This window comes from Danio rerio, chromosome 21 (assembly GCF_049306965.1).
Source record: "Danio rerio strain Tuebingen ecotype United States chromosome 21, GRCz12tu, whole genome shotgun sequence".
NCBI lineage: Eukaryota > Metazoa > Chordata > Actinopteri > Cypriniformes > Danionidae > Danio > Danio rerio.
The window spans coordinates 15,917,744-15,945,037 of NC_133196.1; the positions used below are offsets into that span (position 1 = coordinate 15,917,744).

General features: G+C 34.9%; 1 protein-coding gene across 4 annotated transcripts in view; it reads right to left on the minus strand.

The window, feature by feature from the left end:
• Positions 1-27,294, minus strand: part of cacna1bb (calcium channel, voltage-dependent, N type, alpha 1B subunit, b) — a 264,119-nt gene that overhangs the window by 138,442 nt on the left and 98,383 nt on the right. For all 4 annotated transcript variants that reach the window (XR_012396671.1, XR_012396670.1, XM_017352993.4 and 1 more), the window contains exons 6-9: positions 21,533-21,624; positions 21,295-21,447; positions 16,933-17,120; positions 919-1,022 (exon numbers count right to left, since the gene is read on the minus strand). Coding sequence is in view for 2 of the 4 variants with exons in the window: in XM_017352993.4 (XP_017208482.3) it covers positions 919-1,022; positions 16,933-17,120; positions 21,295-21,447; positions 21,533-21,624 (537 nt within the window). In the remaining 2 variants the exon portion in view is untranslated. The remainder of the gene's footprint in view (positions 1-918; positions 1,023-16,932; positions 17,121-21,294; positions 21,448-21,532; positions 21,625-27,294) is intronic.

Genomic DNA, 27,294 nt, shown 5'->3' on the forward strand with positions numbered 1-27,294 from the left:
TCTTTTTTACCGACGCCATTATAACGACACAGATCACTGCCTATTCACGAGTCCCGCAGAAAAAGTGATTGACAGGTGGTAATTATGTGTGTATCTTGCCTTTATTCATTTACTGTATGATTTGTTTATGGGTAAAACAAAGACCATGCAGGTCAGGTAGTTTAAACGGTAGGCTACAAATAATTAATTGGTCATTAATTAATTAATTATTCATAATCGAAAATTGAATCGAATCGTGCCTTTAGAATCGAAAATGTAATCGAATCAAGGATTTGGAGGATCGTGACACCCTTAATATATATATATATATATATACTTTTTTGAGACCACAGTGATCTATGATGTCTGTAATAACAACTGGACTAAATGTTTCTATTTATTATTCTTATTATTATTATTATTGCTTTGTTTTAACAGTGGAACAGTGGATAAAGATCTTCATTATAGTAATGCTACACATATGACTCTATTAGAAATCCATTTTCTCAAATTTATCAAAATGCACTTGCATATTGTGGAAGTAATAACATGCTGATGAAGCTCTCGATTCTCACCGGTGGTCCTTATTCATTTTTAATCATATTCACAACAGAACCCTTTCCAATAATTTACTAAATGATTGTGTATCTTAATAAACAAGCCTCATAGGTTAAGTGAGATATTTATGTTGAATAAACACCAAAGTAAAGAAGATAAATCAACAAGGAACATAAATGATTAAGACAGCGCATACTGCTCAGAATGTGACGTATACAGTAAATGTACAGTAAGTCATATAAAGTAACATTAATGTGCACAAAATAATAGAAATTAATAACATTTTAGCCTAACTAGTCTCTATTTTCAGCTGGACTAGGAAGGGAACTTTGTAAGTGAAATAGTATGACACCAAGGGAGACAGACAGATTTACAACTTACCCTGATAAGACACCCAGGACGAGGTTAAGCATGAAAAAAGAGCCGATAATGATGAGAGGGATAAAGTACAGCCAATTCCAGGTGTTTCCCGCGGCATCATTGGTCTGTGCACAAACAAATACAATACTGTAAGTGATGTTACAGTAAAACCCTTACATTCACATTCTCAAACAATTTCTTTCACACAGAAAGTTAAGAAATGTTCATGTTATTTAACAATTTAACATTATTTTACATGAACTGAATCATTTTATTTAAATCATTAAATAAAATTAATAGTAATAATAATAAAAAATGACCCTAAACTTATATACAGTCGAGTCTGAAATGATTTATACCCCTGACAAATTATGACTTAGTTACTTTTATTCAACCAGCAAGTTTTTATTATTATTTTGATCAAAAAAGAAAGACAGGCTTTTCCAAAAAGATGTACAAGAGGCATCATTGTGGGGAAAAAAAGATCTGTTTCTTAGCCTTTATTTACATTTGAGCAAAAAACATTTAGAACTAATATATATAAAAGGAATTACATTTACAACAAACATATATTTTATTACAACTATCTTGTTTTTATTATTTATTAAACTTGTCACAATGCATTCTAATGTGTTTGATGCTACCTAGAAGGGATCATAAATATGCAGCTTATCTTTTGTAACAGTTTAAATCCACATCTAAAATTCTCATCAGGATTTAGTAAAAGAGTAAGGCCCAATCCCAATTCTATTTTTGTTCCTATTCCCCTTCCTCTTGGCCCTTGAAACAGAGTGTGAAGGAGAAGGGCTTCAAAATTTACCCCTAAGAAATGAGAAACCACTACAACACCTGCACACATCATCACATGTCATCGCGAGCACTTGCAAAAACAACATTAACATTATAGCAGACACTGTAAAAAGCTAATTTTAGCCACTAGACTTTTCTGACAGGGTATTTGAGTATTACCGAGTGTCAGAATGTTGCAGAACTACTGTAAGAGTAATTATTAGGGATTAAAGATAACAAAATTTACCGGTTTTTATTTTAGCTTTTTTTATTTATTTATTTATTTTTTTTAAGCGTGACGGTAAAACAACAATGCAGTTATGAACAATTAAAACATACGTATGCTTGTTTGTTGTAAAAAATTCATAATAATTAGAAACATATACTAATTTGTGCATCTCTTTACTTTTGTGTGCAGCCATTCTGCCGTTGTAGGTGGTGTTTTCTGGGAAATTTTCCTATCCCTTGGTTTCAAGTGTGGTCCTGAAAAATCTTTGTTTCGATGGCTATCTGGGCCTTCCCATTGGCCATACGGCTTCAAGTAAAGAGAATTGGGACACACCTACTCCTTCACGCGCAAAAACAAGGGGTAGAGGGAAGGGCTAAGCGGGAGAATAACTGTATGTATTCAATATCTCCTATCAGATTTTTTTTACTTCCACACATCTTGCTTCCAAAACTACAAGTGTGTCCTACTAAAAATAAATCCAACAATATCTACAAAAAATAAAACTTGAGGTGAAAACTTGCATTGGCATCCAGAATTGAAATAAGTCTGCTTTTAAAAAAGCAATGAAGAAAGCAATAAAGAAAAGCACAACCACACTGAACGTGTCTTTTGTTGTCTACAGTATAGATCCTACCTTATGTCTCAGTATCCCTGCAGGCTGCTGGGTTGCAAGTGTTTCTGAGACCTACATGCAGTCATTTCACTCCTAATCAAGCAAGAGTGAGAGTAGCAGGAGGTATAAACTCTCATGAGAGACGATGGAAATCTGTGTGAAACAGTTCCTATGTCTAAACTCAGTATACCCACAGCAGCCCCTCAACACTCACTTATGCTGACCAAGGAGAAGCTTAGAGAATTACAATTCTCTGGAATGTCAAAGCAATTCATCATTACAGAGTGTCATGAGACAAAACGTAACTGTCTCAATATGCAAACAAAAACTGAGACATGATGTACCAAAACAAACCACATTGTGTTGCAGGACATTTGCAAGGAACTATATATTGTGTACTTAAAACTAAAGCTGATGGTTTGGATTCAAATACGCATGCAATCAGTCTAAATTATCGAAATTTGCTATAATGTATTTTTATTAAAGGTGCAGTATGTAAGTTTGACACCAAGTGGTTGAACTAGGTATTGCACTCCTGGATCAAAACAAATGCAAGCACAGGTTGCCAGATTGAGGACAGGAGCGAGTGATTTAAACTGTGTTCCTAATAAAAGCAGTGGCACCCGAGAGAAGGAATTACTTCCATATTAAAATTAGTTTTTGTCCTAACCAACACCTCAAATTGATATCTTACTCACATGTGAGCAACAGTGGTAAATGCTAACAATGTGAGTTTGAATGGCTTTTTACAAGACATTTATTGCCATACTACTGAAAGCAGCAGCAGATCTTCAAAATAAAATAAACCGATTGAAATTGAACTAAAGAACTAAACACATATAAGTGATTCAGCATGTACATTTAATAATGTTAAAGGGTATTAAATGTATGTAAAAAAAAATGTATTAAACAGATTATAAACCTTACTATTTCTTGAGTGAGTGGATATTCTGTGCTTCTGATTGGCTGTATCTGTTGCAACCAGCCAAATAGCACTGCATATCTCATCATGAAGTGTATTGGTAGGATAAGAGGTTACAATGTGACTTGCTCAACTAATGTTTACATTCGTATTATTTATAACATTTGCTAATAAATACCCTAATGTGGAACTGAATCTGTCTCAATTTGTTACGGACGCATGCTTTCAGTGCCTTTCTGAATAAATGAATGGAATACGCAGTTTTCCACCAAGGCAACCCCGGTTGCTGAAATATATATGAAATATATGGAATTGGGCAGGTTAAAATTACCAAAACAAAGGCAGCTGTTCCAGCATGGAATCACATTTTCCAAGCAGAATATCTGACTTCAGCATTGTTTTTCAGATAAACAATATGTGGTGACAAATAATTCAAGGCATTTTTCAAAAATGCTGATCCATTTAGTATGCGTGAGATCAAACTGAGATTCAAAAATAAATGTAAATAATTTGATTAAAGATTTTAACAGAACTTCTAGTAATTTATAGAAAGTTATTGTGTTTAGTTGTTAAAAATTATAGAAGAATCATGACTTTTATTTTATTTCCAATTAGGGTTGTCTAAAGCAGGGGTGTCAAGCTCAATTCCTGGAGGGCCGCAGCCCTGCAGAGTTTAGTTTCTACTCTGCTTCCACACACCTTCCTGTAGGTATCAAACAAGCCTAAAGCACTCAATTAGTTTGATCAGGTGTGTTTGATTTGGGTTGAAACTAAACTGTGCAGAGCTGCGGCCCTCCAGGAATTGAGTTTGACACCTGTGGTCTAAAGTATTGGGTTCGGTATCAACCAGTTCTGAAATATTTAAACGTAAAAACCAACATTTTAGCGCTGTTGAGCATGTATTTAAATATTGCCGATAGGCCATTGCGTTCACGCTCAACAGAAATGACTGTGATTGGCCATGAAGGTCATTGGTTCACTATTCTTCATTGCTGTTCACCAAGTGCAAACACAGATATACCAGCCTGATCTCTCGAGAAGACAAGTATTTAACATTTTTGTCAATTTAGTGGCTAATTTGTATGAATTGGTATGAGTTCAGTTGTATGAAAATTTCCAATTTTAAAAATGAGGTGTGGCACCCAACCTCGCCCCTAAACCCAACCATCATTTGGGTGATAAGCAAATCGAACTAAATTGTATGGATTAAATCATACGAATTAGCCACTAAATCAATTGCAGTGAGATTGTGTTGGACACACTGACACTGGAGCGAGAGCAAATGAATACAATGGCCAATCAGCAATGTGCGCTTAACAACACTCAAATATTAACAGGAAATGGACGTTTTTACAATTTAAAATTATCAAACTCTATACTTTTTTCACAACCTTACTTCAATGAATATCACTGCTTTATTTATTGGGAAGAAGAAAAAAAAAACTAATTATTTGTGCTTTTTTTCCTCAAGCTTTAGTTTTCTGTCTCAAATCTCAGTTACATGACTTAACACACTGTCCAAACGGCAAAACCAAATCAACAGTCCATTAGAAATGTCTCTACTGCTTAAAGTAAATATAGAGTAGTTTTACTGAGAAACAAGGAAAGCTAAACCTCATACTTATGAACGAGTTTTGAAAGAGCCATCAGTGGAATACAGTAAACTCTGACTAATGCGTTTTTGTGCAAACAGAAGTCAATCATTTCTGCTACATGAAGCATATCTGAGATAGGCCAATAACAACATATGTTCAAAGTCCAGAGCTACTTAACAAGCAACAACAGACAGAAAAAATGCAGCCAAGCAGGTCTCTCTCTTTGTACATTCACTTTATCACATTGCAAGCACTGGTTGCTTTGTTTTGTAATAGTCTCAAAAAAACTACTATGATTAACAACCAGAAAAAAATAAACAAGAAACATAAATGACAACACTGAAAGCAAACATGGCTTTTTTCATGCACACTCACAGAATTTATTATAGTATAGGTGTTAAACTGAAGTGAAAATAACAAAGCATATTTATTATATTGCTCTTAATCTGTTTCACTTAATCCAGTTCATCTTTTTAGATTTATTACATCCTCAAAGGTTTCAGTAGCACTTTCTTAAAACACTGTGCAAACATACATCTTCTACATGATATATAAATTATCATAATGCTTTATTCAGCAGTATGCACAGTCAACTGAATAAAGCGCCAGATCGAGTAAAATGTCACATTTACTGTAAGCCCTTACAGGGATATTATTATAAGCTATTTACCTATAATCATATTCCTCTCCTGTCAAGATGAGAAAATAAAGACTTGTAGGTGTATTTAGAATTTTAAGAACGAATCGCATAATTTTATGTATTATTTATTTGAATTATTTGCCATACTTAACTGAAAGTGTATCATATCTACATAATAATGTGATCTATACACATGAATCAGCTCTTTAAAATGCTAAAAGTGTCTCAACTGCACTGTAGACCATCAAATGATGGAGAAAGGCATTATATCTGTGCATATTTCCAATTTGCTGAAATATGATGCTCTTTTCCATAATTTTATATTCATTCAATGATTGCAGTTGCCGCACATATGGTGCAGTAATATTATAGTGCATTTTGATGCTGGTAAACTGAATTAAATGCATGTATTTCCACACATGCATATTTTTACTTCCACTAAAAATAACTAGCTAAAAGTTCAGCAGCTGGAACTATAATCATTTTCTGTTTTCAATTATTTCAGATGGCTGAAATCACTGACTAAAACAAGGATGATTAATTATATCTTCTCCAATTTTACATTTGGACATGTTTTTGCTGGATTGACAATCCTGATTTCTAGTTTTTAAGCAATCATTCATTTGATTCTTTAGGTGCCATACATTGATGTGTCCTACTACTCTGGCATCTTCAACCCACCAAAACAGCGTTTTAAAATGCACTTTCATTTGAAATCACTGGTGTTCTGATTATCAAATAAATGGCATGATTTATGAAATCAATAAATAAAACCTAATTTTATTTTAGACATTTTTTTTTTCTGAAAAAAAGTGGTGCATCGCTGTTCAAAAAGAAATAGGAGGAACCAGGCTTAAAGCCCAAATATATTCAATGTTACATGCATCCAAATATGACTGTATACTTCATCCAGCTCCAGACAGTCTATATTTAAAGATGTTTAATGAGCTCAGGGATGAATCTGTCAGCCCAGGATGGCTGACAGGGTTAGGGTGCACCAAGGCCTGGTGACTCAACATGCAGTAACAAAGCCAAAAACACTGATTACACTAAAACACAAACTCACACACACACTGGATACTGGGATTACCTGACAGCTGCTGACCGACTATACATTTTAGCATAACTTAAGACTTAACACATGGTTAAACAAAAGGGTGCAGACCACATACTGTCTCAGTTCACTTTACTACAGGCCCAGTGGAAGTTGATTGTTTTAACAACAAATTAACATTACAAATACTTGACCACAGGGCACATTTTAGCATAATTAAAGAAGCTGCAAGTTAGACAACATTAAGATGATTTCAAAGTCACCGGAAAGAGGTATAATTCATTCCAAAATTACACAAGACCTGCCACAAGAGTTTTTTATAGCAAAATTTAATTGTCAGGAGCAGTGAAAGTCCTATTTTTAAATTAAGCAGCTGAAAATGACAAAATAATGTTACATCGGGATCAGGAGAAAGTCTGAAAACAGGGATTAATCGAACAAATCAAAATAAGTGCAAATGAAATGATAAAATCTTTAACTGTAACCAAACAGAATGTGATTGGCTAAGTGTAATAAGTGTATTCAGTTTTCTAAATCATAATGGATAACTGTCACTCAATTAGACAATATAATCATATTTTAGCTTCAAAGACAAAAGCGAATCTTATTCAGACAAAACAAGACTGTTTTATTACATTTTTATTCATTTTATTTTTTTCATTTAAATAAACTTTTTTATATTTTATTTAAATTTTTTTTTTCATTTTATTTTATTTTATTTTATTTTTTTAATTCATTATTTTGAATTAGATTTAATTAAAATATATATTATTTATTTTATTTCATTGTTTTATTTATTTATTTTTCATATATATATATTTTTTAGATTTTATTTTATTTAATCCGCCAGGTCAATTAATTATTCTTAGAGCAAAAAATAAAAAATTAAATAAGTGAATAAATAACCTTAAAAATGAATATACTACTCGCTTAACATGGTTCACGAAAAACACCCACTTAAATAAGAACTATCCATACCTGTCAACATTTGGATGTGAAAATAAGGGATATGCCCACCATAATAAGGGAAAAACGGGAGGGTTGACAGGTATGACTATCCTGTATGGCATATTTAGATCAAGATTCATTTGCTGGCATATTTAAAGATCACAGTGCAGCCATGAAATAATGAATAAAAGGTAACAAAAAGTTAGTAATAATTCAAATAAGTAGGTTTAATTTGTACTTGTATCTGCTACACTGAAATGTATTTCCGCTAAATTTATTTGAAATATTAAAATAGACACTTTAATTTTGGCCCTGAAACATACTTTAAAACAAAGTTTGATCTGTAAATAAACAAATAAATTAAACACTTTTCTCATCACCATCATCAACAACCTCATCATCTCTTCAACAGGTAGTGTTGCTCCACAACAGGGAATCTGACCAGAATCCCCAAACAAGCGTGACACAGCAGTGGTAATTAAGCAGAAAGCGATTAATCTCTAGCACAGCGAGAGTGTAATAAAACTAACAGGCATGAAATGAGGACTGCCATGTCATTATCCAACGACTCCTCCTCCGCAGGCTTATTTGGGCCAGAGCTCATTATAAAAGGGTATATGTATACCAGTGGAGCTACTTGGGTTGACAAACTCACACTCAACTCCAGCCTTCTTTCTGTCTGTCATTTAAACAACTATAATGAAAACATCTCATTGTAGCTCTTATATGCATAGTTAGTAGTTAGATGACCACTCCGGTATGTTAGTTATGTAGAGGTTTAAAATAGTTCTTAAGTTCAGTGTTGTGTTTATATTTATGATTATGTTTATTTGTACAGTTCTGTCTGGTTCTCAAATCTGATTGGCTGACAGTCCTAAGATATTAAAGCAATATCAGCACTCGTACAGTCTCTTCACCCTTGTGTATTAGTCCGCCCACACTAGGACTAAAGAGGGGCTAAGCAACTCACTACGGTTTGACAAATATTGCAGCTGTTGGACAGTGGCGTAGCGGACGGGCCCGCAGGGCACGCACCGCTGGGGGGCCCCGCGTGATTAGGGGGCCCCGCGTCGTCGCGATTTTCAATAAACTGTTGGGAACAACTGTGGTCGGAACCAAAGTTCACACGTCTGTGTTCTCTGAACACCTCTCAAGCGGTGGACTACTTCATTCTGATTGCTTGCCAACTTAGCGACTTTGTCACTAGATTTAGCGACTTTTCAGACCCCCCTAGCGACAAATCTAGCGACTTTTTTGTGTGTTATTGGAGATTTTTTTAGACTGTCATTTTTCCATACTGTACCGTCCCTACTCTTCTCAACGAGCTGCGTGTGATGCCGCCGGCCCCTCCCCCGCCTCACAGCACTGACAGGCGGCCCAGTCAGTCCTCGTACAGCAGCCTCTCCCACCTGCAGCCCGAGAGCAGATCACCCCTCTGCGTACCGACGACAAATGATTTAGCACAGGCAGTGTGAAGGTATTTCCCTTGTACAGTCAAACCGATCTACTTCTACTTTATTTTAACAATTTATTTGGACCGTTTATTCTTTTCTTGTTCACATTCACATATATTTTAGTGACAGTTTCTGAACTTGTCTGAGTTTATTTCATATAAGAGATTACTGCACATTCACTAACGTTACACATCTATAATGATATACTGTATTCAAACAGCAATAAATTTAGATAAATAAATATGCTTATATAAAGTGTAGTGCAATTATAAATACCCCTTTATTAACCATAGGCTGTTAAACAGAAACGGTAGAACGTGATGACGTCAGTGATATGCAAATTGACGTATGACGTACCCCCCCCCCCCCCCCCCTGCAGGGGGGCCTCCGCATTTTGCGCTACGCCACTGATGTTGGACAACATAATGTACTGTTGATGCTTTTTTTAGGCAAGAATGTAATTGTTTAGATCGCAACTATGCAGTTTATTTATAAGGACAGTGCCTAGTTTAAATATGTATCATTTCGGAAATTTAGCATGTTTGAAGCCATCAGCCAGTCATACTGAGCAGAGCAAAGACAGATGATGTTCTGCCATAAAATGGTGACAGAGACTGCATAATAAGTCCTTAGAAGACAAAAACTCTTAAAATGTGTACATTTTCGGTCGGTCGGTCAGTCGGTCGGTTGGTCGGTCGATTGATTGATTGATTGATCGATCGATCGATCCATTAAAAATCTAATTACTGCTTGTTCAAACTATGCATTTAAAATGTGTTGAAACTAGGGTTGGGCGAGGTCGACTAATTTAGCATCATATGATGTGAAACATCGCAATTGGATGATGGCATCGTCAATGTAGGCAGCAGCGAATTAATTATTTATATATAACACACACACACACAAACAATACTTGAATACAAATTAACAATCCACCTGCACTATGTTTCTTTCAAACAAGGTAAATGTGACATGAAAATGTACATAAAATATCTTTCTGCAGCTGTGCCAAAAAAAATTAATTGCTAATGAATAATAATTGCAAATTATGTTAGGATTATTGCAGTTGTATTCTGTTGTTCTTAATAATAATGACATTAATGTTTCCAATAATGTTTATTGTCTAATGTTTAATTATTGGTGTTACTATAATTTTTGTCGTTGTTGTTAGGGTGAAAAATACTCCAACCTTTACTTTTTTCAAGTGAGGAGGTCTGAGATTAACTCATCTTAATGTAAAAAGAGTGCAGAAGTTCACAAAACTAATCTTTTTAACTTAATGAAGAAAATTTAGATTTAGCTTAAGTAAATGTGTTAAATGTAGTTATACAGAAACATTTACTGATTTTTGCCAACAACCCCCCCCCTCCCCACCCCCCCAAAAAAACAAAAAAAAGTAATTTCAACTTTCTTCAAGTTGGATTTTTTACAGTGTATATAGAGGAAAAGAACAGCACATAATGGTTACTATTCATCTTTAAGATGGAAGAAAACTTCAAACTTGCTTCTGGCTCACTGTTGAGAAATGGCACTCGTGCGGGTGTGACTTACGGGAAAGATCTACGACTTATGATGAACAATATATATGTTGATTTACTCTCTATTTGTCACCAATTATAGCTCTTTGCTTGTCACTGCAGAGGGATTAAGAACTGCACTGAGCCACTTCATAAACGAGTCAGACTCTGTGAAATAGGACTGAAACCCTAGGGCTAAAGGGAAGGCTTTCACTACAAGCTCCAGTAGTTACAAATTGGCAATAAAATGATGAAGCTGGCTATGGTCTCCCAGAGACGTGTTTTTATAGTGTGCTGAGAACAAAAGGTGGTTTTGAAAGACCCTGTAGAAAGCCTGAGGGTCCACCAGTGCGGTCATCAAGCCTTAATGTTAATAATATACAGTACACTGTACACGTACTGTACACACAGGCCATGCTAAAGCCTCATTCTGTGAAGTGCAAAAACCATATTAATTTGCTTGTTGCAATATTTTTAGTTTGTCTGCTTTGTAAAATGACCAAACTGCATGTTACAGATTTTAAGAGTTTTAGTATCACATCCACTTGGAATTAAGAATTCCAAACAAATAAACAAGTCCAAACAAACATGTGTTTGAACATTAAAAAATGATTATGAAAATTGTTAGTTGCATTAGTTGCTTTCATGTAAGTAATTCAAAGGTTTCATTAACAATTTATTAATTTATTTGTGCCAAACACAAAGTATAATGATTTAAAGAAAATAGCTTGTTATTCAATTCAATACAACTCATCTTTATTTCTATAGTGCTTTTACAATGTAATAGACCCTTTTTTAATATTTCCAGGTTTCTCAGTAGTGGAAATCATCATAGTTGGGAAAATTTAGAGCGCAGTGAATAGGAGAGTACAACAAATAATATTGATCTTATTTGCTCAAATAATAAAAGAAAAACTCCATAATGATGTTATAAAGATTTCAGAAAAAGGAAAAAATTGTGTGAGACTGAAGACGGCAGCCAGAGGAGAGAATAAAACAAATTTTATGTCCTGGCCCTTATACGCTACATTAGAAATATGCCGTTAGAAATGCCTCACACAAGCAGTAATTTGTCTTTTTGTAATTTAAAGCAAAGATATATAAATACATACAAATGTACATACATTTTTTTTATGTTCATACGTTTTTTTTTTTTTTTAATTATGATATTAAAAGCTTTCAAGGCTTCAAGATGCTGATGACCATTAAACGCGTTATAACAGGCTTGTGAACAGGGTCCAAAGCCCTTTTATAATGTGTTATGATAAAATTTTCCAAAAATTGTATATGACAACCTTGGGAGCATTCAAAATAATTTAAATTGTAAACTAATTATGCTTAAATAACCTTGGAAGACACATTTTTTTAGCAAATTTCTAATATTTAAGAGGGAAAATAAATTATATATGCAGAAATATATATTATATAAATATGTATTATATAATTATATATTGAATTGAATATAATTTTTTTAATGTATTAAATTTTATGTATTAATGTATAAATTTATTTTAATAAAGTAATCAATTTAATTCCAACTTTTCCAATATATGATTACAATTGGGTTATTTTTAGACATATATTCAACATTTTCATTATATATATATATATATATATATATATATATATATATATATATATATATATATATATATAATATAAATTATTGAAATAATAATTATAAATTATTGAATTAATTAATTTAACGAATACTGTAATAATTGTTTAACTAAATGTTTGTTTATAGTAGTAAATACACTAACTAATGGACCACTATCTTAAAATGTCACCCAAATGTGGACATTTCAGCTCTTCAAATAAAAATCTATTTAGTTTGATATTGAAATAAAATGACAGGCAAAAAAATGCTAATAAAAAACAATAAAGTTTTTTTTTATTAATATTATTACCCTATTGCGAACAGCATTTCCACTGTTCATTTAACAGATTACATAACAGCCAGGCTATTAGAATAAAACAGCAGCGAGGCGGCTCACTGGGTTTTGGACCAGAGCTCATGTGTTAGAAAGTCGGTGGGTGAAAGTGAGAAAAAAAAGAGGCTATCAGTATAACTAGCAGCTCTCTGCATATGACAGCAGCATGTTGGCAGTGTACAGTTTGACTTCAGCTTAGCATAATTCTCCTCTCAGTCAGTGGCGATGTGGGAACAGGGTGGCATATGCTGCCCCGCGCCTCGTTCTGGCAGCCTGGCGGTCTGCACATATTTGTAAACTGTGAGGAGGAGAAGAGGAGCAGGTGAAACTACAGCAGTCTGTCTCTTCTGTCACTCAGCATGGGTTTACACTACCATCCCCGCAAGCGCTATTGACACCGTAACAACTATGCCAGCATCACTGTGAAAGTGATGTCTCTATAATGACTGACCTGTGGTAGAAACAGATGGCCTTGATAGAGAAACTGTCAAGACTCCATCATATCAGAAAGGTTCTAGCATGTTTAAAGTCCACGTGACATCAACAGAAAGTTTTGTTGATGTTACTATCAGTATGTTAGTCTTAAGGATATCTATAAGATGGTGTGCTCCAAAACAGTAACAGAATTTACATTACAAAGATATAATCAAAGCTTGCAGTTTGCACTTCCAACTGAATGGATCAAAATAAAATAGTTATATCATATTCTCATCAAATCTTCAGACCAATCAAATGCTCTCTAGTATCTGACAGGTCCCGCCCTCACTTCTCATTTGTTTTGCATTTGATGTGCTTGAGCTCAACCGATCAAGAGTTGTGCTAAAAAACAAAATGCTATTGGCTGATTTTTTTAAAGCGGGAGGAGCTATTATTTGTCCCGCCGTGTCTTTATTTGTCAGTTGAAGTTGTCACCCATTGAACAAAACTGCACATATCAAAGCACTTCACATGACTTTAAAAAGTCAATTAAACTAAGCAAATTTCTTCCTGCTCTCTCTTCCACTTTGTATTCACTCCAGTGCATGCATACACAGATTTTAGCATCTTTACAGATAGCTGGTCTCCTGAGTTCAACACTCAGACAAGCAGAACACAGGCTGTCAGATGTTAAAACACAAATAAAAAACACCCACCAAATTCTGGAACAAAGAAAAACCTTGGAGATTACACAAACAATATTCCACATCAACATTCAACACTGCGCATGTCTGTGAGTGCATCTGTGTTTCTGTGAGGTTAGGATAGTTGATCATAAAAATTAACATACTAATACATGTATTATCATTACATCAATTAGGACTGTGCAATATATTGAAATCATTATCGGGGTTAAGGGGTGAGATCCTTTAAAATAATTGTATGTGCCAAGCATTTGTACGTTGCATGTGTAACAGAGGCCAGCTTGTGAAGTGCTGTGCAGTTAAACCTCACTTCTCTGATCTTAGCCTCCTTGTTAGAGTAACCGATTCCCATACGGAGAGTTGCTGTTCGATCAAAGCACGGAGTGGATTGGGTGGTGTAAGACTGGTGGGGGTTACATTGGTGCCGTGACCGGGATGGGAGTGAAGTTTAGAGGGGTGAGTGTAACAGAGGCCAGCTAGTGAAGTGCTGTGCAGGTAAACCTCAATCCTCTGAACTCCAAAAGGTGCTCTAGTGACAGATGCTAGGGGCCACGGTCTTTACACTATTTGTTAGATAGACCGACTCTCATGCAGAGAGTTGTCGATTTGATCCCAGCTCAGAATAGGTTGGGTGGTGTTGGACAGGCGGAGGATACATTGGTGCCGTGAACCAGATGGCAGTGAGATTTAGGGGGGTGATTGTAGCAGAGGCCAGCTAGTGAAGCGCTGTGCAAGTAAACCTCCCTCCTCTGAACCTGAAAAGGTGCTCTAGCGACATATGCAAAGGGACATGGTTTTTAGCCTCCTTCTTAGAGAGACAGACTCCCATGCGCAGAGTTGCCTGTTCGATCCCAGCTCAAAGTGGGTTGGGTTCTGTATGACTGGCATGCATTGGCTGTTTATCTATATTTAACCAATCAGATGGGCCTTACTATCTTTATAATATTATGCTATTGACTAGACCGAGCCCAAAGGTGAAAACATTTCCGCAAAGCAGAGAGCTGAAAAATAATACTATTTAGTAAAGACAAAAAGGGAAAACGTTTTTTTTTTTCCACATTGATATAGGTGTGCATAGGTTTTGTGAAATACATGCGTATTTCATATGATCATTACATGAACTTTTTTCAAAAAGAAAAAAAAATCATTTCTTAAGAGAAATGTTATATCACAAGAACTATTGTTATCACTTTCCCAGTACTGGGTTGCTGCTGGAAGAGCATCTGCTGCATAAAACATATGCCGGAACAGTTGGCGGTTCATTCTGATGTGGCTATCGCTAATATATATTGCTCCAATCTATTTATGCGAAATTTTGCACATGCATAAACCCAGCAGAGCTCTGCAATCTGCTGAACAACTTCTGCTTGGAAGTCCCTCGGTCAGATACAAGCAGTAAGGGTGACTGCTCTTATGCAGTGGCTAAACTCTTGAATACCCTTCCTCCTGACCTTCATATAATCACTGACCTGCCACTTTTTAAAGCCAAGCTTAAGACCCACTGGTTTAAATTGGCTTTTAATGCATAGCACTGATACTTTGTTATGTTTTAATGTTTGTTGATTTTTATTGATTATATTTGTGTTGTTTTGCATCGTCTCCTTTTCTGTTGTTTTGTATAATTTGCGTTTACTTGTGTAAAGCACTTTGGTGTAAAGCACTTTTAGTAGTTGTTGTAAAGTGCTCTGTAAATAAAAGTTGATTGATTGATTGATTGATTAATTGATTGATTGATTGATTGATTGTTTGTTTGATTGATTGATTGATTGATTGATTGATTGATTGATTGATTGATTGATTGATTGATTGATTGATTGATTGATTGATTGATTGATTGATTGATTGATTGATTGATTGATTGATTGATTGATTGATTGAAGGGACTAAGCCCAAGGAAAAGAAATGAATTAATTAATGAATATTGTTATCGCAATGATTAAATATTCTTAAAATTATATATTTATATAACACAATAATATTATATTACTTATATAAAAAGTTATTCGATTTTCAGAGTAACATACAATGTATGAAATGTGTTTGTCACAAAAAATTGTGATGGTTATTAATGCCAAGCTTTAAAAAATTATTACACATATAGTAGTGTACATGACTTGCATGCGCTATTCCAAGTTTTTGAAATACATATGAAACATTTAAGTACTTATACTTCGGTGCTGTTAAATGCTTCATTTTATTTGCCTGATGAAAAATCTAAAGTACGCAATTATTTTCATGGAACTCACAGCTAAAGTAGTTCCAGTCAGGTCTTGACAGTTTTAGGCCCCGATCACACCAAACACATTTACAGCAGCCTTTTCAAAACAGCAGTGAGAGTTTTGCATTCTGTTTAGGCACCCCGGGCATCTCGCTTTCTAACCGCCTGCTGTGTCTTGCATTTTTGGAGCAATCTGAGAGCCTGCAATTCTGCAAGTTTCAACTTTTTGCAGAAAAAGAGCCGACTTCACAAACAAGATTGTTGTGGTTGCCTAGCAACATAAAACTTACAGCGCACTGCTCTTTTCTAACATCAACAAAAAGGCAGAGCGCCTTACATTTTCCAAAAAGCGTGAACTGTCCCGTACAGTTCCATATGACTACATATGAATAATTTAGATTTACATCCATTGAATTATTAGAAAATGATGAACACCCAGACTTATCACCACCCCATTGTGCAATATTTTCTAATAATTTATTATCTGATCATTAATTGTACCTTTTAAAATACATTTACCAATCTTTTTGTCACCAGATGGCATGTATTGGAGATGTGTTTTTTCCTTGTGTGTATGTAGGGTGGAAACAAGTGTGCCACCTGTGGTGAGACGATTGATAAAAGCATGTCTGTTCTCCAGTGAAGGGTGGCCTCTATGAGCTTGACAATCACAGTATAGATGTATATTTTGAATGGCCACACCATGTATGTTACATTGCTTGGTAATAACACACTTGTAGTAGCTATCAGTGTATGACAGGTTTTGGTAGTAAAATATACTTTCATTAATAAGCTATTTTTACTTTAATTACTTAATTAATTACTTAAACCTATGAAATTTTTTTTGTGTTTTTACTTGAGTACAATGGGAAATGAATACTTAAATTATTAGTGTTTTTTTTATTTATGGAAGTAAATAAATCTTTTAAGGGTACTTGATTTCATCCTCCAGATGAAAGACAATATGAATTTGGGGGTAGGAACATAACAAAACAACTCACATGGTATAGTACATCAGTCCATCCTTCCATGGTGATGCACTGGAAGACTGTGAGGATGGCGAAGAGGATGTTATCGAAATTTGTGATGCCAAAATTGGGTCCTTTCCAGTACTCCGTACAGTTTGTTCCAACGGGACACGATCTTGAGGGAGGCTCAGCTCCACATGGATAATCAACAGCCTTTTCTCCTGCACACAAATTAATAGACAATAAACATTTATAGACCTAAACATCCAGTGCCCAAAACATAATTAAAACTTTCTAAGGAATTATTTACTAAACCTTACATTAGTAAGCACCAAAATTGATTTAAAATTTGCCTCCTTAACCAACCACATACTCCCTAGAACTGTTCTTCTCGTTTTCTAGATCACATCTTCCCTCCCTCCTTGCTTCCTATTAACAATCCTTATAATCCTCCATTCCTTCCTAGGTTTAATCTGGGGGTCCTAATCACTCTACCAAAATATTACAGAAACGGTACTCCCATTCTAAGTCTCTGAGCATCATCGTAGGATACCCAATCAACCTACCTACCTGTTCACTATTTATCCTCTTACTTCCGTTCCCCTTAGTCCCACTGTTCCCTTACAACAAGTCTAGCTCAAAGTGTGGTGTGGTCCATGTTGGTGAAATCACATAAAAATATTGAGTATATTTTAAGGGAAATTGGGAGGGAAAGACACAGTATGTCATTTTCGCCACTAGAGAGAGTGTTATCACAACAAAAAGTATAGTTTAATAACGCTATCACTGTGGAGTGTGGAATTATGACAGCTTAATTCAGTACACCTTTCACCATAATTACAAATAATTTCATAAATTAATAATACTTAATTTTAATCTTACAGACGTCCGAGTTTTTCGCAATTCCACGATCGCTGAATCCAACGCAAAATCAACTAAAAGTCGCAATTTATAATTAAAAAATTCTTAACTAAATGCAAAATAATAAAAAAAAATGGACGTGACCGGATTGAAGGACAATATTTGTGCTTTACATGTATGGCTGATATTATGGTGTTTATGAAATCGATAAGTGATTTCGTTTATTTCTTTCCCTGCTATTAATGAAAGAAAACCAAATCGTGTTTTAGGTGTATTACGGTAGGGAAAGCCTTTCCTGAGTGAGGTACATGCCAGATGTTCCAGGGAGTAAAATCTGAGAAAGAGAAAAAGTAAATTTGTGCATAAAAATTATACAGCCTTCCTTTGGCTTAATCCCTACCATTTTAAATCTGTTTTTAGATCTAAAAATTTTAGACGAGACTAAAATGAAGAAACTTATTTTTATGATTTGTGTCTTTGTTATTGTGTCACACCCACCATAGTAGGCTGCCTAATATAGTAAATAAGATTTTAAATAGTATTATATAATAATAATAAACAATAAATAAATACATAATAAAAATTTTTTCGCAAAATTGTCCGCGGATTTCGGAGAATTACCACCACAAAATCAGTCATTTTTATTGCAAAAACAAATCACAAAAAAACTGTAAAAAAAATAGAGTTTCTGATCTTATACTTAAAATGTAGTCTTTTTATTGTTAGAAAACAGCCGTAGCGAACATCAAACCATCTCTGCAGTAAATATACAGCTGACTGGGTGAATTATCCATGGGGAGTCCGTGTAGGTGGAAATAAAGATACACTGCGTGGAGTGAAACCGGACACCGTGTGACTTCATGTGAAAGGTGTCTATAGCATACAAGAGATGAGCAGGAAAGCTTTTATTATGCCACGATTCACTGCTTCTGTTTTTATTATATTAAATAAATGTTAATGTTATAATGCTGTTCTGTACAGTCTAATAAAATGCACAGCATATTAAAGCATGTCATTTCCTGGTTTTCTATAAAACCAAACCTAAAATCGGGGGTGTGTGATGTCATTAATGTACACAAAATGGTATGGTCAAGGTCACAAGTTAAAATTGCAAATTTTTCTGGATTTAAACATTCTTCAAAATGTTTGGGATAATTTAAGTACATCATCTAGCAAAATATATTACACTGTTCTAGGGATTTTTGTAAAAATAAATGGCACCATATGGAATATTTAGGACATAATTTAGAATATAATTTAGAATAATAAAAAAATTATAAACAGGTAATATTAATTATATATAATAAAAATAATATAATTTTAAATGTATAAATGTATTACAGTAGGTGACCACACTCTTCTGCTAATGAATGTGACTGTTCACCAAGAAAAGGATAAAAAATAATCCTAATTTTCAAACGGCAGGCTCATTTATGATGGGCACTATATGAACATTATAAGCCTATTTCAACAATCTTTACATATTTGAAGGGATAATTTCTCCAAGCAGCACTTCCAAACTGGACAAACGCACACACATACTCACACTTGCACATGTATACACACACACAGTGCGCACATGCACATACACACGTGCACACATGCGCACACACACACACACACACACACAAACACAGTTTCTCTCTGAGGCAAAGCACCTGCTGATGTTTCTGATTGAGGGGTGAAGCAGGCAGCAGCTGAGCACATGTTAGCAGCTCAGCTTCGTATTGGAAACCTCATTACCAACACAAGCTAATTACACACGCTGTGTCAAACTGAAATAACCCGCGCACACATATTACATTAACAACCTGTCAAGGTCTCTCACGTCATGGACACAGAAATACAGTACATAAACACACAAACACGAGTGCAAAATAACACACACAAACAAAAACACAGCCTTCAGCTGAAACGGCAGAGCTTATATCCTCATCTCCAAGAACCGTGCTGTGCAGATACAATAGAAAAACATTTGTGCTTTATGCTTTTTCAAGAAGCGGCTGCTCTCTTTTTACCTCTTTGTCAGAAAAGAGCTTTAAAAATCACTCATTTAAACAACAAAAAAAGAGTCAGTGTGCTTGCGGTGCCTGCAGGGTAATTCATAAAAACATCTGCTTTATGATAGCAATCAATGATATTTTGCTGCAGGATTACTGTTTTAAAAAATGTAATTACATTTGCCTCTGTCGATCAATCATGTGTTTCGCTGGGGTGTACTGAAGTCTGTCAGACGTCCACTGGAATTGGTGGTGGAAATCAAAAGTTTATATTAATATCATTCTACAACCTGGCGTTTCCCAAACAACGACATAACTCGCAGCTGAACTGTCATAGTACAATGCATCATTTGGAAAAAGAACAATGCAGTGATGACTGTTTACCAAAACCGTAGCTTCTCAGTCACAGACCCTTTGTTTGAAGTTAGTTAGAACAATTTGCATAAATAAAGGAAGAGCCTTGAAGAACCTTCATTCAGAACAGGGAGCTGCAAAAAATAAAGCTTCCAGAGTTCTCAACTTCTCAAGTCTTTTCACTCTTTACATTTGCATTTGCATTAACCTGATAACCATAACCATGCACATCCACATCCTGAAGCGTTATTTGTTTGAACAGGTCAGCATTTAGTTATTTAGCAGATGCTTTTATCCAAAGCAACTTACAATTAAGGAGGCATTCAATGATTCAACAAGAAAAGGCAATACACACAAGAAGTGCTAATTATACAAAGGAACTGTCAGTGGTCAGAGAATTAAGTGATTAATTGCTAGATTAAGGGGCAGTGTTTTTTTTGTGTGTGTGTCTCTACAGGTGGTCATGCCCACTCACCTGTGTGAGGTACACTAAGTTTTGGGTTGTAATGTAGTTTATGAATAGATAAAAATGCATAATTCAGGGCCAGAATCTGTGGACATTTTTGCTACACAAAATCTGCACAGAATTTTGTAACCCAATAAATAAATAAATAAATAAATAAATGAGAATCTGCAGATTTATTCAGAATAATTGTGGAAGTATAGTAACTAAAAACTTAAAACATAAAATAATGAATAACAAAGCAAGTCTCTGATATAATATAGGAAATATCACTTTACAAAATGATAAACATTGGCATATTAGTCAATAATATTACTGAAATGACTATTAAAAACCGAATAATATATAGAGGCCTTCAATATATATAGTGGGATAAAAAATCTGTGGAAATCTGCACATTTCTGAATGCACAGATTCTGTGTGGGCCCAGTAATGTTCTAATAATCAAATAGAACGTGGGTTTAGAGCATTATTATCTGCGTGAAGTATGTGTATGTTTTCATGACACCAAAGTGAGTTTCCCTCTGCTAATGTTTTTATTACCTTGCATAGTCTGAATTTGTCATTATTTTATGTGAGCTACAAAGGAATGTTTTGAATATTCTATACAGTGTCTTCATTGTTATTATCATATATTAGATGCTCTCACAAAAAGCATTTGTCATTTGACATCAATAAAAAACTGTATGTTTCTTTAAAAAAAAGAAGCAGACTAACCTGTATCCACTTTGAAGCAGGTGAAGTGGAACTTGCCCATGTAAAACTCGACACCAATAATGGCAAACATAACGATGGCAAAGAAGAGCAGCAATCCGATCTGAAGAAGGGGAACCATGGCCTTCATGATGGACTTTAATACTACTTGAAGACCTAAAGACAGAAAGAATTTGGTTAATTGTGTTCTTCGTACAACCAATCACTGGAAAACTGAAGTGTACAATATTTAGATACTTACTTGGTATTCCTGACACCAGTTTGAGGGGTCTCAGCACTCTAACGGCCCTCAACGTCCTCAAGTCGAACTGTGAACCCACTGTGGTCAAAATCCTGTCATACAAACAAAAACATAAAGAGTTCAATGGAAACCTTCACACACTCAGTTTAAAGCTATTATTAGGGCCAGACAGAATCAGCAGACATTTTTTTGCTATTTCTGAGCAGAATTGTGTTAAAAATCTGCGGATTTATGCAGAATTACTTTGGAAGTATCATAAAAAAAACTTAAAATATGAAATAGAGCCCATAGAGTCACTTTATGAACAGACAACTGGAAAAAAAACCTCCAAGACATTGTCATTGTAACATTTTACAAAAACATAAATTGTTAAGCTGGGAAAATGTCATTAAGTATTCAAACATTTGTCTGATGTATGAAATCATTCATGGTCTGTCATCCCCACCTATCAGTCAGTTTGTAAACATCAGGAACACCACACACAGAGCAACACGAGGGGCAGCCCGAGGAGACTATATTGTCCCACTCCGGAAAAGTACCTATTTTTTAGTTACAGCTGCACAGGAGTGGAATTCTGTCCCTGGCAGCATCAGAGATATAACCTCCTTTAATATGTTCAAAAAACATTTAAAAATCTGGTTTATAGAGAACCAAACGTGTCATCATTCCTATTAGAATGAACCTAGCATGTTTCCATTTGTCCCTACCATCTTAATGATTTGTTGTTTAAATGAGTTTCAACTATTTTTAGCTCTAATACAAAACGTTGGTGTTTTCGTTTAATTTGTATTTATTCATTGTTACTCACATCTACATAACTATGTCTATTTTAGTACTTCTTAACTATGTTTGATTGTATAATTCTTGTATTGTTTTTAGGTTGTTCAGGGACAACAGATGGAAAAATAGCCTTCTGGCTAATTCTGGTGCATTTGCGGAAATGCCAATTACTGTACACTGTCCCTGCCAAATAAACAAATAAATCAAAATAAATTAATAAAAAGTAATACCTTTTTAACTTTTATTTAATTTTTACGATGCAAATAAGGGTTGGGCGATGTTGACCAATTTGGCATCGTACAATGTCTAATGTGAAACATAGCGATGGACGATGTCATCGTCGTCGTAGGCAGGGGATGTTGTTAAATATCAATTAATTAATAACTAATTAATTAATTGTAGCCCACCGTTTTCACTACCTGACCCACATGGTCTTTGCTTTACCCATAACCAAACCATAAATAAATAAAGTTACAAACAAACAACCACCTGACCTGTCAATCACTTTTTTTTCGTGGGACTCTGGCATGAATAGGCACAGAGATCTGTGTCGTTCTAATGGCTTTTCCCACAGCTGGTGGAGGAGACGAGAGTTCGGTTGGAGTTAACTGTTGTGCATACATTTTCATTGTTTTCACTGCAAGATCCTCACCGTGTGCGTATTTTGGAGACATTTATGCAGAATACACCTTTGCACCTAAAAACGCACTTAGGAACAAATTAAAACAGCTGTTATGTGAATTTGCTGAAGTTAAAAAAGCCCACAATGCTTGCCCCGCCTTTGTGCTCTTCTTATTGGCTCAATGCTCTAGAACTGAATGCGAATGATTGGTTAATATCAGCTGTCAATCACTCAGTCAATGCCTTCTGCCTTTAGATGACAGGGGCTACAATTGCAAAAATGTGAAGTGCTGAAGATGAAAATAACACTGACAGATTTTGTTTTAGAAAACACCTAGAGTTACTAATAACGGCACATCTTATTAGTGATCATGTGCTGAATGCTAATCCACCATTTACACTTTTCCAAGAGTGGATAAAACTTTCAGTGGCTTCAAGTCGACTATCTGCGACGGATCAGCTATGAAAATGATTAAAGCCGTTAACTGTAAAGTCTGTGGGATGGGGTTTGCAGGTAACAATGTTTGCCACAACACATTTTAAGCGTGAGAGGTGTTGTATAATCCTTAATTTAATCCTCACGATGCTCTCAGCCGTGCAAGCGGCAGCTATATGTAACATTCAACACAGCTCGTGAAGACTGTTATTGCTATTAAGATGACATGCAAATAATAAATTATATATCAATATAAATGTGGGGCGGGGCAATGGATCGTGATGCCGGCTCAGCATCGCGAAGTTCGGCGATGTCTATCAGCACAACCCTAATGCAAATCCAGTTAAATCCACTTTATTTCATAAACAAAGCAAGCCTATCATATAATATATCTACTAAAAGACAGAAAATAATACTTTACAAACTGTACTGTAAATAAATCATATGAATTAGTCGATTAAATTACTGTAATTAATTTAAAAACTGAATAAATATAAATTTACACACATTTACACAGGTAAATAAACAGAATCAATGATGGGCTAAAGAGCTGCTTGCTTGTAGGCCTGACTATTATGCAAAAATCCCTTTTATAATTACTTATAATTATAATTCATTTTATTTATACCATTTCATGTGATAATTCAAAACTATTATTATTATTATTATTATTATTATTACTACTACTACTACTATTATTAATATTATTAGAGATAGTAGTAGTAGTAGTAGTAGTAGTAGTAGTAGTAGTAGTAGTAGCAGTAGTAGTAGTAGTAATTATCACTGTAGTATTAGTATTATTCAGTTATTACAATTAAACATCAATTACATTTTATGAATTGTTTTACACATTCACCATTAATACTACTTTTGGTCTAGTAAATGCTAGCAAAACAAGAGAATTAGCAATAACCAGCAAAGCAAGCAAGAAAACAAAAAAAGTATATCTTTAACTCGCATCTCCGACTGTATCAAATGACTAGATCTGCCTTTTAGGTCAGTGACTCATGTACGGTCGCCATCGCAAGAAACCTCACTCAAGCAGCCTGTCATCTTGCGGTGTTGCGTGTGTTTATGTTCTGGGAAATCAGCATAACCTAATCTAATCTAATCCCATCATCACAGTGACACTGGCGAGATGACAGCCATTAGACGTTGCCAAGGCGATGGCAGTGTGGAGCGGAGCACATGTGCCCGCGTGTCCTCAGAGCACTGGAGTGGAACCAGTCGAACACTGTGTGTGTGCAAATGTGCCAGTGAATCGCATCGTCCCATTAAGACAACACACTGCAGGTGAATGGGGTAAGACATAAATACTAATAGTTCACTATCCATCACCACGCTTGCCTAGTTGATTGATTACATTAAGAACAAAAAACATTATTTTGTGTTCCAGGTTTTCTAGAATGTTTTGTATAAATATGTAAATGAGCATTATATTTGCAAATTTGTGCACATTTCGAGCACAAAAGGATTCTTTTCATGCAGTTTTTTGCACAACATAAATACCACAATACCTTACTGTATCTATGATTTGTAATTGAATGTTTATCACTTATCTTTCTCTTTTTAAATGTGTGATGCAGAGCACTCGGGTTCCAGAAAGTGGTTCGACAAAAGATAACAAAAAGCAATGTAAAATCAAACACTATTGAAAATACTATTAGTTTGATTTAGCGAAGGATTTAGGTCAGCGGTTCGCTATTTTATCTGTGCTACAAGCCCTGGATGGACGTGTATTAGAAACATACAACAAAACATACCTTAAAGTCTCCATAAAATCAAAACTAACCATATGATTTTGTTAGCAAAGCAATGTTTGCACTTCTAATCTTTAACTAAAATCTGAAAATGCACTTTCTGTTTTTCTGTCAGATTACATATATCTTAGGAATTGAATGTGGCTAACGTACTTAACCACGCCCCTCCAACTGTCAGTTTTGACAGCAAACAGAAATGGTGAGGAGGAGGTGTCTGTTAGGTTGTAATAACTTTTAAACTCATTTCCTGATCTTTCTGAATGAAATGCTTACTTTACTACATCCAATCAGCTCCCAGTAGAAAAAATAAGCCACGCCTACTGTTATCTCATTTAATATTCCATTTCTTTAGAAACTGCACCACAATACGAAAAAAAGGGTTGCAGCCTCTAGTTCATGTGGAATTTAAGTAACATATTTCAGATTCACCAAAATGTCAACAGTGCCCTGTACAGAATTCATTCATTCATTTTCTTGTCGGCTTAGTCCCTTTATTAATCCTGAGTCGCCACAGCAGAATGAACCGCTAACTTATCCAGCAAGTTCTTACGCAGTGGATGCCCTTCCAGCTGCAACCCATCTCTGGGAAACATCCACACACACATACACACATACACACTCATACACCACGGACAATTTAGCCTACCCAATTCACCTGTACCACATGTCTTTGGACTGTGGGGAAAACCGGAGCACCCGGAGGAAACCCACGCGAAGGCAGGGAGAACATGCAAACTCCACACAGAAACGCCAACTGAGCCGAGGTTCGAACCAGTGACCCAGTGACCTTCTTGCTGTAAGGCAACAGCACTACCTACTGCGCCACTGCCTCGCCCTGTACACTGTAAACATTTAACGAAACATACCCGGAGCAACGTATTTTACTTCTTGCATAAAGTAGCCTAAGGTTCGTATTAACAATGAGCCTAGTTTGCAAAATATTTTAAGCCCAAACAAAAGAGAAAACTATGAGCTTTTAAACAAAATGTTTTTTGTTTTTTTTTATCTGTTAACTCTGTATGTAGCAGTTTGTGCGGATCAGGATTACATTGGACTTTTAATGAAATTACTGCATTTAGTTCAGATAGTTTAATTTTAAAGTATAAAGTAAAAGTAAGGATCTGCACTTCATCTTTGTGTAATTGTGCTACATAAAACATCCCTGCACAAATCACAAACAGCAGACAGGCTGATTAAAAATGAAAATTCACTCCCTTTCAGCATCCTTTGTTTAGTTCTGTAAACAAAGCATCTTAACTGGTATTTAAATGCATAGTTCAACCAAAAATTTTATTTTACTCATTATTTACTCACTCTCACTTGATTCCAAACCTTATATCTGTTTCTTTACGCTGAAGAAGATTTGAAGAGTTCAGATGCAAAAACCTCTAAATGCCTCTGAAAATTTCTTCTGAAATATGGCAAGCTCCTGTGTGTATGTTCAGTAAGTCCACTTTTAAGGTAAAAATAGGTTCTTTGCATTGCCTTTAAAGTCAAATAACAAAATAAAATATTGGAGGCTGAGGAAAAATGCTCATTCTAGGAGAAATTTCAGATGGCACTCAGAGGTTTTTGCATCTGAACTCTTCATATATTAAAGAGTGTTGAATACCAATAACTAGTGACATTCAAAGTAGGACTGAACAAATACTATGGAAGTCAATGGTAATGGTTTGCCAGCTTAAACAAAAAGAAAGAAATTTAAACAGATTTCATACAAGTGGAGGTTGATTTTATGATGACAGAATGTTCTGTTTTTGGTAAACTATTCCTTTAATATACAATATACAAAGACAATCTAAGAATAGCCAGTTTCTCCGAAACTGTTCAAGAGATGCAAAAAAATATAAAAATAAAAATCAACAGATGCACAATTATGCTGAATCAAGTCCATGTATAGTACATTAAGTATAAACAAACTCTACACTGTAAAATCTATATGATCAATTAGTCCTGACAGCATAGGTTTTATTTATTACACTATTAATTTATTTATTACACAAGTTAATCATGTTCTAACTCAACTTTATAAGTTATGCAAGCTGTTTAAGTCAGTTTACATAATGTAAGTTTAATGGACTCATAAGGTTAATTTGATTCAGCTTAAAAATTTAAGGCAACCAGGATTTTTTTACAGTGTAGCTTTAGATAGATTTTCAATAATG